Source organism: Blennius ocellaris (assembly GCF_963422515.1).
Source record: "Blennius ocellaris genome assembly, chromosome: 5".
Taxonomy (NCBI): Eukaryota; Metazoa; Chordata; class Actinopteri; order Blenniiformes; family Blenniidae; genus Blennius; species Blennius ocellaris.
This window is the reverse complement of record NC_137654.1, coordinates 2,514,104-2,527,088: the sequence shown is the minus strand read 5'-3', so window position 1 is coordinate 2,527,088 and position 12,985 is coordinate 2,514,104. Positions and strand designations below refer to the sequence as shown.

The 12,985-nt window shown below is 51.3% G+C and overlaps 1 protein-coding gene across 1 annotated transcript in view; it reads right to left on the bottom strand.

The window, feature by feature from the left end:
- mfn2 (mitofusin 2) overlaps positions 1-12,485 on the bottom strand; it is a 42,332-nt gene extending 29,847 nt beyond the window's left edge. Inside the window, exons 1-7 of the mRNA XM_080496423.1 lie at positions 12,354-12,485; positions 8,094-8,275; positions 7,622-7,757; positions 7,268-7,430; positions 5,710-5,834; positions 5,119-5,227; positions 4,936-5,043 (exon numbers count right to left, since the gene is read on the bottom strand). Coding sequence (XP_080352549.1) covers positions 4,936-5,043; positions 5,119-5,227; positions 5,710-5,834; positions 7,268-7,430; positions 7,622-7,757; positions 8,094-8,271 — 819 coding nt within the window. The 5' untranslated portion in view covers positions 8,272-8,275; positions 12,354-12,485. The remainder of the gene's footprint in view (positions 1-4,935; positions 5,044-5,118; positions 5,228-5,709; positions 5,835-7,267; positions 7,431-7,621; positions 7,758-8,093; positions 8,276-12,353) is intronic.
- Positions 12,486-12,985: the final 500 nt, after the last annotated feature.

The following is a 12,985-nucleotide window of genomic DNA, read 5'->3' as shown; positions in this document are numbered from 1 at the left end:
GACCATACACCATACACCTGGAGACCATACACCTGGAGACCATACACCATACACCTGGAGACCATACACCATACACCTGGAGACCAAACACCATACACCTGGAGACCATACACCTGGAGACCATACACCATACACCTGGAGACCATACACCATACACCTGGAGACCATACACCATACACCTGGAGACCATGCACCATACACCTGGAGACCATACACCATACACCTGGAGACCATACACCATACACCTGGAGACCATACACCTGGAGACCATGCACCATACACCTGGAGACCATACACCAGTTATGTCAGTAAGCCACTGGAGTTTTTTCATGGTAAACTCCATGAGTATGGCCAACAAGCCGGTCATTGTGTCAGCGCGGCATCAGTAAACAAAAAGCCTGTTAGCCTCTTACAAAGTTGCCCACCACATCGCAAGGTGTATAAAACCTCACACCATAGAGATTTATTTTGATAATCAGGCGATTGTATGCAGAATGCTGGTGCAGAAACTCATACAGTGGTTTATACAGATAAATAAATACATATTATCAGGTTCTCAATGGTAGTACAATTCGGGGGGGGGGGGGGCCCTGAAAAAAATTCTGTCCTCTAGGGGGGGCATGACAGAAAATAATTGAGAACCACTGGTCTAGTCGGTGTTTAAGAAAAAAAGAAAAGAAAGGTGGGTATTGAGTGTGTAGGTGGCCTGTCCCTTTAAGACGCTGTACTGTGTGGGAGACGTGACTCCACCCATCCAGTGTGGAACAGAGATGAGAGAGGAGGTGATGGAGGAGCTTCAGAAGCTGCTGGGGGGCTGAAGTGAACGGCTTGAGAAGCCTTGGAAGCAAATCCTCCATATTTAGAATCAGAGGCAGAGACGCCAGCCACTCTGCCATGCCTCCATCACGGGCGGAGCGCCGTGTGGCCACACGCCGTCCGCTAGGCTGGATATGAAAAGTCCTTTTACACTCAAAATATGTAACTTCTTTCAGGAGAATGAAGTTAGAAGGTCTTTTTTCATGTAACTGTGGAGAAATCCCCTGTTTTCAGGTGTAATACAGACCAAGTCACGGTAGAATCCTCTCAGTCCTTCTCATCTCAAGTCATCGGACCTCATCAGCTCTTCAACACATCTTAACTAAAAGTTCAAACTAACTTTGTATTTTCTTCATTTATTTTCAGACAGTGTAGTTTTACAGTCCTTTAAAGTGGTAATAAAGGTCCAGGGAGTCGTACCAGCAATACAACTGCTAACATCTAGTGTACACACTGGTTTTGTGCAGTGGAGTCGTTTCATTTAATTCCATTTATTGATCGATATAGACACAGGACATACTGATGAACAGATAACATGTGTAAATATGCCACAGGCTAATTTCATCTGTTGTCCCGAGACAGGCTGATGTAAAAAATGTCCCCCATAACAATAAGACAAGGTGAGTCACAGAACAATATACCACAGGATGACAAAGAATAGAGGCATCAGAAAAGAAAACCCGTCAGTTAGTTAAAGGACCATATTCTACTAAATGGACTTTTCTGGTCTTTAAACATGATAAAAGTTCTATTTGGGGTTCATATAATCCCCAAAGTGTTTTTTTCATTGATTCCCTCCAGCTTGAGTTCACAGTGATCTTTCTCTGTTCTACCTGGTGGGGGAGCTCAACACCTTGATTCTATTTGATGACGTCACAGAGCTGGAGAAGCCCCGCCTCCAGGAAGATTGACATGAGGAGAAACCTAAACAAGACACGCCCACATCTCAGTCTCTGCTGCTTCACATTGAACTGCTGTTTTTGTTGTTCCACATCTGTTTTCACCTTCATGTCCACTGGAGAAAATGTGTTTTCACCTTCATGTCCACTGGAGAAAATGTGTTTTCACCTTCATGTCCACTGGAGAAAATGTGTTTTCACCTTCATGTCCACTGGAGAAAATGTGTTTTCACCTTCATGTCCACTGGAGAAAATGTGTTTTCACCTTCATGTCCACTGGAGAAAATGTGTTTTCACCATCATGTCCACTGGAGAAAATGTGTTTTCACCTTCATGTCCACTGGAGAAAATGTGTTTTCACCTTCATGTCCACTGGAGAAAATGTGTTTTCACCATCATGTCCACTGGAGAAAATGTGTTTTCACCTTCATGTCCACTGGAGAAAATGTGTTTTCACCATCATGTCCACTGGAGAAAATGTGTTTTCACCTTCATGTCCACTGGAGAAAATGTGTTTTCACCTTCATGTCCACTTGGAGAAAATGTGTTTTCACCTTCATGTCCACTGGAGAAAATGTGTTTTCACCTTCATGTCCACTGGAGAAAATGTGTTTTCACCTTCATGTCCACTGGAGAAAATGTGTTTTCACCTTCATGTCCACTGGAGAAAATGTGTTTTCACCATCATGTCCACTGGAGAAAATGTGTTTTCACCTTCATGTCCACTGGAGAAAATGTGTTTTCACCATCATGTCCACTGGAGAAAATGTGTTTTCACCATCATGTCCACTGGAGAAAATGTGTTTTCACCTTCATGTCCACTGGAGAAAATGTGTTTTCACCTTCATGTCCACTGGAGAAAATGTGTTTTCACCTTCATGTCCACTGGAGAAAATGTGTTTTCACCTTCATGTCCACTGGAGAAAATGTGTTTTCACCATCATGTCCACTGGAGAAAATGTGTTTTCACCTTCATGTCCACTGGAGAAAATGTGTTTTCACCTTCATGTCCACTGGAGAAAATGTGTTTTCACCATCATGTCCACTGGAGAAAATGTGTTTTCACCTTCATGTCCACTGGAGAAAATGTGTTTTCACCTTCATGTCCACTTGGAGAAAATGTGTTTTCACCTTCATGTCCACTGGAGAAAATGTGTTTTCACCTTCATGTCCACTGGAGAAAATGTGTTTTCACCTTCATGTCCACTGGAGAAAATGTGTTTTCACCTTCATGTCCACTGGAGAAAATGTGTTTTCACCATCATGTCCACTGGAGAAAATGTGTTTTCACCTTCATGTCCACTGGAGAAAATGTGTTTTCACCTTCATGTCCACTGGAGAAAATGTGTTTTCAGGTACCAGTATGGTTCCTCACTATTTGTCTTGTGGAAGAAGAAGCACAGTGGCCAATGTGTCTGGACTTGTTGTTGTTTTCCACAAACAATGTTTGTTTGTGAGCGACTCTTCACCAAAGAAGCTTCCAGAACTACGGTACTTTGAAACTGGACTTCCTCAGAAGCTCATCTTGAAACCTGCTGCTATTCCCACAATAAAAGACTAACGAGGCGCAGAGATGTGTCAGTACATTACTACAACTACCAGCTGAGCTGCTGACTACGTCACCCAGGGGGTGGAGGAGGCGGCTGTGGGCTGGGCTGCAGTCTCCATGAGGGTGGAGGAGCTGAGAACCACCATCATGAGAGGTGGAGGAGCTGAGAACCACCATCATGAGAGGTGGAGGAGGTGAGAACCACCATCATGAGAGGTGGAGGAGCTGAGAACCACCATCATGAGAGGTGGAGGAGCTCAGAATGTCACTAGTTGTGAGTGTTTCTACTGGATGAGCCACATTCTTATCCACATGAGCAGAGGAGGACTGGAACATGGAATATACACAATGTGGTGCTTTAAAGAGCGTACAGATCCAAGAAACCTGCAGTTTTCAGATTAGTCATCGTTACATCAATGGAATTCACTGTATATAAATATGAGCTCAAATTATTATAAGCTATCGTCCATTTATCGTTATGGAGCTGAACTGTTCAACATATCGTGATGTTGGTTTGAGGCTATACGAGTCTGGTTGTGGGAGGGAAAATCACATTATAGTGACTTGTTGGAGCAGTTCTGCACCCACTGCAAAATATCATTTCATCAAGTACTGAGGTTTCATGGATCAAAGTTTGAAAAATGATTAGTGATACCAGAGGTTGAGGGTTAGAAAGGAGGTTAGGAAATGAGGCTCAACGCTTCCTTTAGAGCCTCCTTTAGCCTAGGAAACACTGATGCTTCCTTAAACCTAGGAAACACTGATGCTTCCTTAAACCTAGGAAACACTGATGCTTCCTTTAGCCTAGGAAATACTGATGCTTCCTCTGGAGCCTCCTTTAGCCTAGGAAACACTGATGCTTCCTTAAACCTAGGAAACACTGATGCCTCCTTTAACCTAGGAAATACTGATGCTTCCTTTAGCCTAGGAAATACTGATGCTTCCTCTGGAGCCTCCTTTAGCCTAGGAAACACTGATGCCTCCTTAAACCTAGGAAACACTGATGCTTCCTTTAGCCTAGGAAATACTGATGCTTCCTCTGGAGCCTCCTTTAGCCTAGGAAACACTGATGCTTCCTTTAGCCTAGGAAATACTGATGCTTCCTCTGGAGCCTCCTTTAGCCTAGGAAACACTGATGCTTCCTTAAACCTAGGAAACACTGATGCTTCCTTTAGCCTAGGAAATACTGATGCTTCCTCTGGAGCCTCCTTTAGCCTAGGAAACACTGATGCTTCCTTTAGCCTAGGAAATACTGATGCTTCCTCTGGAGCCTCCTTTAGCCTAGGAAACACTGATGCTTCCTTTAGCCTAGGAAACAATGATGCTTCCTTTAACCTAGGAAACACTGATGCTTCCTTTACTAAAGGAGACCAGCTCATGCTGCCCCACAATTCCTTGCTCAGCAGCTAAAAGCAGAGCCATTTTGGGTGCAGACCATATTTGCCATGACACCAGAGGTGTTCGTCTCCTACACGACTGAAATATCACGACTGACGGTAATTAATCATATTTGAAAATAATCCTATCGACCCCAGTTGTTGATTATGGCATCTGCATTTCCCAAACCCTCTCAGGCTTGTGATGACTGTGAACCCCACATGAAAAAGGAAACGATGGCCTCAATCATGTCCACGTGAGCAGTTGAGGGAAACAGGAAGTGAGCGGACTGACCTCCTCCATGTACTCGGGCTCTGAGGCCGAAGCGTCCCAGCGGTTGTTCAGGATGAAGATGTTGGGACTGGACAGCCTCTCGTTGACTTTGTGAAAGAAGGATTTCTCCTGCAGGATGAGAACAGATGAAGAAGAGGCAGAATTCCCTCGGACAGAATGAGGAGGGCCGCCTGAGGGCCTCACCGTCTGCATCAAGGTGGACTCAGAGTTGGCCACCAGGACGAAGACGTCAGCGTCCAGGCAGAACTTGTCGATCCAGCTGTCCAGCTCGGTGGTCACATCGATACCTGGACTGTATCCAACACACAGGACACTGTGAGACAGGACAGCAGCTGAGAGGACAAACATTTGTCTCACTTCAGTCAACTCCTTCCATAACAGTGAAGTCAAGTTAGAAAAAGTCCAACAAAAAGGAAAAATTTAGTGTCGAACAAATCATCAAAATCAGCATTGATGTTATAATAGAATAGTCTTTCTTACGGATTTATAAGAATATTACATCCTGAAATGCACAGAGCAGACATTCAATGTTGTAGATTTGAACCCATTGAAGACCAGAATGGACAGAGAGAGAGAGAGAGAGAGAGAGAGAGAGAGAGAGACAGACAGACAGAGAGAGAGACAGACAGAGAGAGAGAGAGCGAGAGAGAGAGACAGACATTAGAACGTAGCCTCCTACACTCAGGGTGGTACAAACCAGCAGACATGGTTTGGAAAGTAAAACGTTGACAGAGACACAGAGACACAGAGACACAGAGACACAGAGTCCAGGACCTGTCCACCAGCACCAGGTCGTCCCGCAGCAGGGCGCACTTTGCTTTAGGCCACATGACACAGACCAAACTGCCAGCATCCAGATGTTCATCCTGATGCAGAGCGTGGGCCAGCTGGTTCACCGTCTGCAACACAAACACCACAGGCCAGTTAGAACTAGGTCCTCATCAGTCCTCTCATCAGTCCTCTCATCAGGCCATCAGTCCTCTCGTCAGTCCTCTCGTCAGTCCTCTCGTCAGGGCGTCAGTCCTCTCATCAGTCCTCTCATCAGTCCTCTCATCAGGCCATCAGTCCTCTCGTCAGTCCTCTCATCAGGCCATCAGTCCTCTCGTCAGTCCTCTCATCAGTCCTCTCATCAGTCCTCTCATCAGGCCATCAGTCCTCTCGTCAGTCCTCTCGTCAGTCCTCTCGTCAGTCCTCTCGTCAGGCCATCAGTCCTCTCGTCAGTCCTCTCATCAGGCCATCAGTCCTCTCGTCAGTCCTCTCGTCAGTCCTCTCGTCAGTCCTCTCATCAGGCCATCAGTCCTCTCGTCAGTCCTCTCGTCAGTCCTCTCGTCAGTCCTCTCGTCAGTCCTCTCATCAGGCCGTCAGTCCTCTCGTCAGTCCTCTCGTCAGTCCTCTCGTCAGTCCTCTCGTCAGTCCTCTCGTCAGTCCTCTCGTCAGTCCTCTCGTCAGGCCGTCAGTCCTCTCGTCAGTCCTCTCATCAGGCCGTCAGTCCTCTCGTCAGTCCTCTCGTCAGTCCTCTCGTCAGTCCTCTCGTCAGTCCTCTCGTCAGTCCTCTCGTCAGTCCTCTCGTCAGTCCTCTCGTCAGGGCGTCAGTCCTCTCGTCAGTCCTCTCGTCAGGGCGTCAGTCCTCTCGTCAGTCCTCTCGTCAGTCCTCTCGTCAGGGCGTCAGTCCTCTCGTCAGTCCTCTCATCAGGGCGTCAGTCCTCTCGTCAGTCCTCTCGTCAGTCCTCTCGTCAGTCCTCTCGTCAGGCCGTCAGTCCTCTCGTCAGTCCTCTCATCAGGCCGTCAGTCCTCTCGTCAGTCCTCTCGTCAGTCCTCTCGTCAGTCCTCTCGTCAGTCCTCTCGTCAGTCCTCTCGTCAGTCCTCTCGTCAGGCCGTCAGTCCTCTCGTCAGGCCGTCAGTCCTCTCGTCAGTCCTCTCGTCAGTCCTCTCGTCAGTCTTCTCGTCAGTCCTCTCATCAGGCCGTCAGTCCTCTCATCAGTCCTCTCGTCAGGCCGTCAGTCCTCTCATCAGTCCTCTCATCAGGCCGTCAGTCCTCTCATCAGTCCTCTCATCAGGCCGTCAGTCCTCTCATCAGTCCTCTCATCAGGCCATCAGTCCTCTCGTCAGTCCTCTCGTCAGTCCTCTCGTCAGTCCTCTCGTCAGTCTTCTCATCAGGCCGTCAGTCCTCTCGTCAGTCCTCTCGTCAGTCCTCTCGTCAGTCCTCTCATCAGTCCATCAGTCCTCTCGTCAGTCCTCTCATCAGGCCATCAGTCCTCTCGTCAGTCCTCTCATCAGGGCGTCAGCCCACTCATCAGTCCTCTCATCAGTCCTCTCATCCTCTCATGCTGACCTTGATGCTCTTGCGTTCCTCAGACCCTTCAGTGAGGAGGAAGGCTTCATGGCCATCAGTTCCTTCCACTCTCAGGAAGCAGTTGGTTGTGTGTCCGATCCCCGACGGCAGCACTTTGTCACAGAGCATGGCATTAATGACCGAGCTCTTCCCATTGCTGGTCCTGTGGAATAGAACACATTGATCAGCAACCTCTGGCCCACCAGTAAGCCAGCGAGGGCAGGAACCCAGGCTGTACACACCGACGCTACATATCACAAAGAAATGTCTCGGAGCCTTTTTGATGCTCCTTGAACCTGACAAAGAATTCTACTGCAGTGAAATGTAATGATTATTCAGTGAAATTGCACCTACCTTCCAAAGAAGACCACCTTCATATGGCGTCTGGCGAGCACCTCTCCGATCCCCGACACCTTGGCCAGGTAGCCCTGGACCTCCTGGACCTGCTCCTCGGTGGTGACCGGATCAAGCTCTTCATTCTTGTGAGTGTCTGACCAGTGGAAACCATCACACGATGTAAGCGCTAGGACGACGGGTGGTCAAGGGATGTTCCCACACAAACAGGGTCTGCGAGGTTCAAAGCTCCATGATGGGAGATGCTGCTATTTTCTCCAACAGCTCATTGCTTCTTCTAGCTATTTCTACACTGGCCCATACTGCCAAACACAAAGAAGAGTGGAATTCCTTTTTATGGAGAAGAATAAAGTCCGTGCTGGCGGCAGGAGGCCCACTGACGTTTACATTAACACAGATGACCGTCACAAGTCTAACAGCATTGCTTCCATAGAACCAGTGAGCCTTCAGACCGTAGACAAAGTGCCGGTACCTTCCAAGAAGGAAGCGCTCTCCTTGATGTAGGCCCCGAGCTGCTCGAAGATCCCGTTGATCTTCTTCTTTGCCGTCACGAAATGCTTCAATGGCGACGAACATACTTCAGCAAACATTCTCTTTTCCTTCTTGCCGTGAAATGGGTTGTTGTTGGATCGTGGGAAAATCAGAGACATTGCACTGCACATGGAGATGGACAAAGGACAACAGTACTTCTTATGGAGATGGACAAAGGACAACAGTACTTCTTATGGAGATGGACAAAGGACAACAGTACTTCTTATGCACTGAAACCAACACAGAGCATGAGCAACTTTAAGTGTCTGTGGAAAGGAAAGACTTTGAATAAGAAGAGACCTGCAGATCCAGAGTCAGAGGGGACGGCTTTCTGTTAGTCCATTTGGGGGGTGGGGGGTCAGGGTCCAGGGTCAGGGTCCAGGGTCAGGGTCAGGGTCCAGGGTCAGGGTCCAGGGTCAGGGTCAGGGTCAGGGTCCAGGGTCCAGGGTCAGGGTCCAGGGTCAGGGTCAGGGTCAGGGTCAGGGTCCAGGGTCCAGGGTCAGGGTCAGGGGAGCCCTCTGTTGTTCTTTACAACCTCTGATCTGGACCAGCCGTTCTCTTAACATGCGTTTTGCACGTTGGTCCACGTTGCTTCAGAGACTGAATCTCAGCCGGTCCTGGTCCCGGTCCTGGTCCCAGTCACGGTCCCGGTCCCAGTCCCAGTCATGGTCCCAGTCACGGTCCCTGTCACGGTCCCGGTCCCGGTCCCTGTCACGGTCCCGGTCCCGGTCCTGGTCACGGTCCCGGTCCCATGACACCAGCAACACTGCGCTGCTGGTGTTTCCTCTACAGTGATTTGGTGGTGGCGGGCCGCCGGTCCTCATCCTCACTACTGCTCCTCAATCCTCACCGCCGCTCCTCAACCCTCACCGCCGCTCCTCAATCCTCACCGCCGCTCCTCAACCCTCACCGCCGCTCCTCAATCCTCACCGCCGCTCCTCAATCCTCACCGCCGCTCCTCAAACCTCACCGCCGCTCCTCAACCCTCACCGCCGCTCCTCAACCCTCACCGCCGCTCCTCAATCCTCACCGCCGCTCCTCCATCCTCACCGCCGCTCCTCAAGCCTCACCGCCGGTCCTCAAGCCTCACCGCCGGTCCTCATCCTCACCGCTGCTCCTCAAGCCTCACCGCTGCTCCTCAAGCCTCACCGCCGGTCCTCATCCTCACCGCTGCTCCTCAAGCCTCACCGCCGCTCCTCAAGCCTCACCGCCGCTCCTCAATCCTCACCGCCGCTCCTCAATCCTCACCGCCGCTCCTCAATCCTCACCGCCGGTCCTCATCCTCACCGCTGCTCCTTCTAATGTCTAGTTCTTCTTTAACTGACACAAAGAAGAAGGTCACTTTGAGTGACACGTTCCTCAATGATGAAACACGACGCAGGTCAAGAACTGTGGATGTGCATAAAGCTTCCAGAACGCTGTCATGCAGGATCAGAGGACATCACAAACATTTACTTTTTCATAAAAACAGCTACTTTCCTGGTTGCTCCACTGCTGGTTGTGCAGTTTCACTATGAATACTGAAACTGAAGTCGTCAGCAGGGAAAGCAGCAGCAGACACTGACAGCTACAGACACGTTAGCATCAATGCTACTTCATGTCCTTCACAGGGAACAGAACATCTTGACCCACAGAGGAACGCAGGAGGAGCTTGAACTTCTCCTGAAGTCCAACCTTCCCTTCACTTTGCAATCAATATCAGGAGATATTGATCAGTTCACCTCAAATCAATATCAGGAGATATTGATCAGTTCACTCCACTGCACCAAACCAGTGTGTCCACTAGAAGTAGCAGTTGTATTGCTGGTACGACTCCCTGGATCTGTATTACAGGGACCAGGGGGGACCTGCAGGACAGGGACCAGGGGGGACATACAGGACAGGGACCAGGGGGACCTACAGGACAGGGACCAGGGGGGACATACAGGACAGGGACCAGGGGGGACCAACAGGACAGGGACCAGGGGGGACCTACAGGACAGGGACCAGGGGGGACCTGCAGGACAGGGACCAGGGGGGACATACAGGACAGGGACCAGGGGGACCTACAGGACAGGGACCAGGGGGGACATACAGGACAGGGACCAGGGGGGACCAACAGGACAGGGACCAGGGGGGACCTACAGGACAGGGACCAGGGGGAACCTACAGGACAGGGACCAGGGGGGACCAACAGGACAGGGACCAGGGGGGACCTACAGGACAGGGACCAGGGGGAACCTACAGGACAGGGACCAGGGGGATATACAGGACAGGGACCAGGGGGGATATACAGGACAGGGACCAGGGGGGACCAACAGGACAGGGACCAGGGGGATATACAGGACAGGGACCAGGGGGGACCTACAGGACAGGGACCAGGGGGGACCTACAGGACAGGGACCAGGGGGGACATACAGGACAGGGACCAGGGGGGACCAACAGGACAGGGACCAGGGGGGACATACAGGACAGGGACCAGGGGGACCTACAGGACAGGGACCAGGGGTGACATACAGGACAGGGACTAGGGGGGACCAACAGGACAGGGACCAGGGGGGACCAACAGGACAGGGACCAGGGGGACCTACAGGACAGGGACCAGGGGGGACCTACAGGACAGGGACCAGGGGGGACCAACAGGACAGGGACCAGGGGGACCTACAGGACAGGGACCAGGGGGATATACAGGACAGGGACCAGGGGTGACATACAGGACAGGGACCAGGGGGGACCAACAGGACAGGGACCAGGGGGACATACAGGACAGGGACCAGGGGGGACATACAGGGCAGGGACCAGGGGGACCTACAGGACAGGGACCAGGGGTGACATACAGGACAGGGACCAGGGGGGACCAACAGGACAGAGACCAGGGGGGACATACAGGACAGGGACCAGGGGGACCTACAGGACAGGGACCAGGGGTGACATACAGGACAGGGACCAGGGGGGACCAACAGGACAGGGACCAGGGGGACCTACAGGACAGGGACCAGGGGGACCTACAGGACAGGGACCAGGGGGGACCTACAGGACAGGGACCAGGGGGGACAAACAGGACAGGGACCAGGGGGACCTACAGGACAGGGACCAGGGGTGACATACAGGACAGGGACCAGGGGGACCTACAGGACAGGGACCAGGGGGACCTACAGGACAGGGACCAGGGGGATATACAGGACAGGGACCAGGGGGGACCAACAGGACAGGGACCAGGGGGACCTACAGGACAGGGACCAGGGGGACATACAGGACAGGGACCAGGGGGACATACAGGACAGGGACCAGGGGGGACCTACAGGACAGGGACCAGGGGGGACAAACAGGACAGGGACCAGGGGGACCTACAGGACAGGGACCAGGGGTGACATACAGGACAGGGACCAGGGGGGACCAACAGGACAGGGACCAGGGGGGACCAACAGGACAGGGACCAGGGGGACCTACAGGACAGGGACCAGGGGGGACCTACAGGACAGGGACCAGGGGGACCTACAGGACAGGGACCAGGGGGATATACAGGACAGGGACCAGGGGTGACATACAGGACAGGGACCAGGGGGGACCAACAGGACAGGGACCAGGGGGACATACAGGACAGGGACCAGGGGGGACATACAGGGCAGGGACCAGGGGGACCTACAGGACAGGGACCAGGGGTGACATACAGGACAGGGACCAGGGGGGACCAACAGGACAGAGACCAGGGGGGACATACAGGACAGGGACCAGGGGGACCTACAGGACAGGGACCAGGGGTGACATACAGGACAGGGACCAGGGGGGACCTACAGGACAGGGACCAGGGGGGACCTACAGGACAGGGACCAGGGGGACATACAGGACAGGGACCAGGGGGACATACAGGACAGGGCTCGGCTTTGACGTCACACACACAGTTGACCTGGAATATTCCTCTTTGTGTTAAAAATCTAATCTAATCTCAAACTTCATGACGTCACACTGTAAACACTAATCTGCTCGCAGTTTGTTAGATAACCCAGCGACATGTCCCAATGTGACGCTACCTGGTCTCCGAACCCTTTTAAACCTAAAATAATAATGTTTCTTTGTGTTGCTGTCGCCAGTTTGTTGTAGTTTTACTTCGACGGCTGACGGAGGCTCGCTTACAAGCTCACTCACCTCCACCGGGGGAAAGGAGCTCTGGAGCTAACGCTAACGCTAATGCTAATGCTAATCCAGCGGGCGGGACACTCACCGTGGATGAAGTTGTTCCTCACGGATCAACTCCCTCGCATTGTGGCTCCTCGGCGCAGGAAATGTGTCGTTCAGCAGCCGCGGAGGTGTTTTCGTCCTCTCGGTGACGAGCTGGTGCTGGACGGACGGCAGGTTGTCCTCCGTGTCCCGCCTCCTCTGTCATAGACGTACACACCCTAGAACTCTTCGTAGACGTACACACCGTAGAACTCTGATTTAGATGTACACACATAGACATTGGACATATACCCACAGAGATATGCATATCATAGATGTAAACACCATAGATAAATGCGCCGATGTAGCTCGACAGTCTGAATAGACAGACACGAGTAGAATCGTGAGGTCACGTGATAAAGACAAGCACCGGTGGCGGCCGTCCAGCAGAGGGCGCTTGTCCCCAAACAACCCAGAAACAGAAACTAAATCACCAAACAAATAAATAAACTGTAATAATATGTTTATGCCAAAAAAAATAACATTGAGCCCTGAGCTGTATGTTTCCTTTTCTCTAAATAATTACAATTAAATCTTTGATTTCTGTCTGTTACTCTCCTGTGTGTGTGTGTGTGTGTGTGTGTGTGTGTGTGTGTGTGTGTGTGTGTGTGTGTGTGTGTTTTAAATGGATCCACT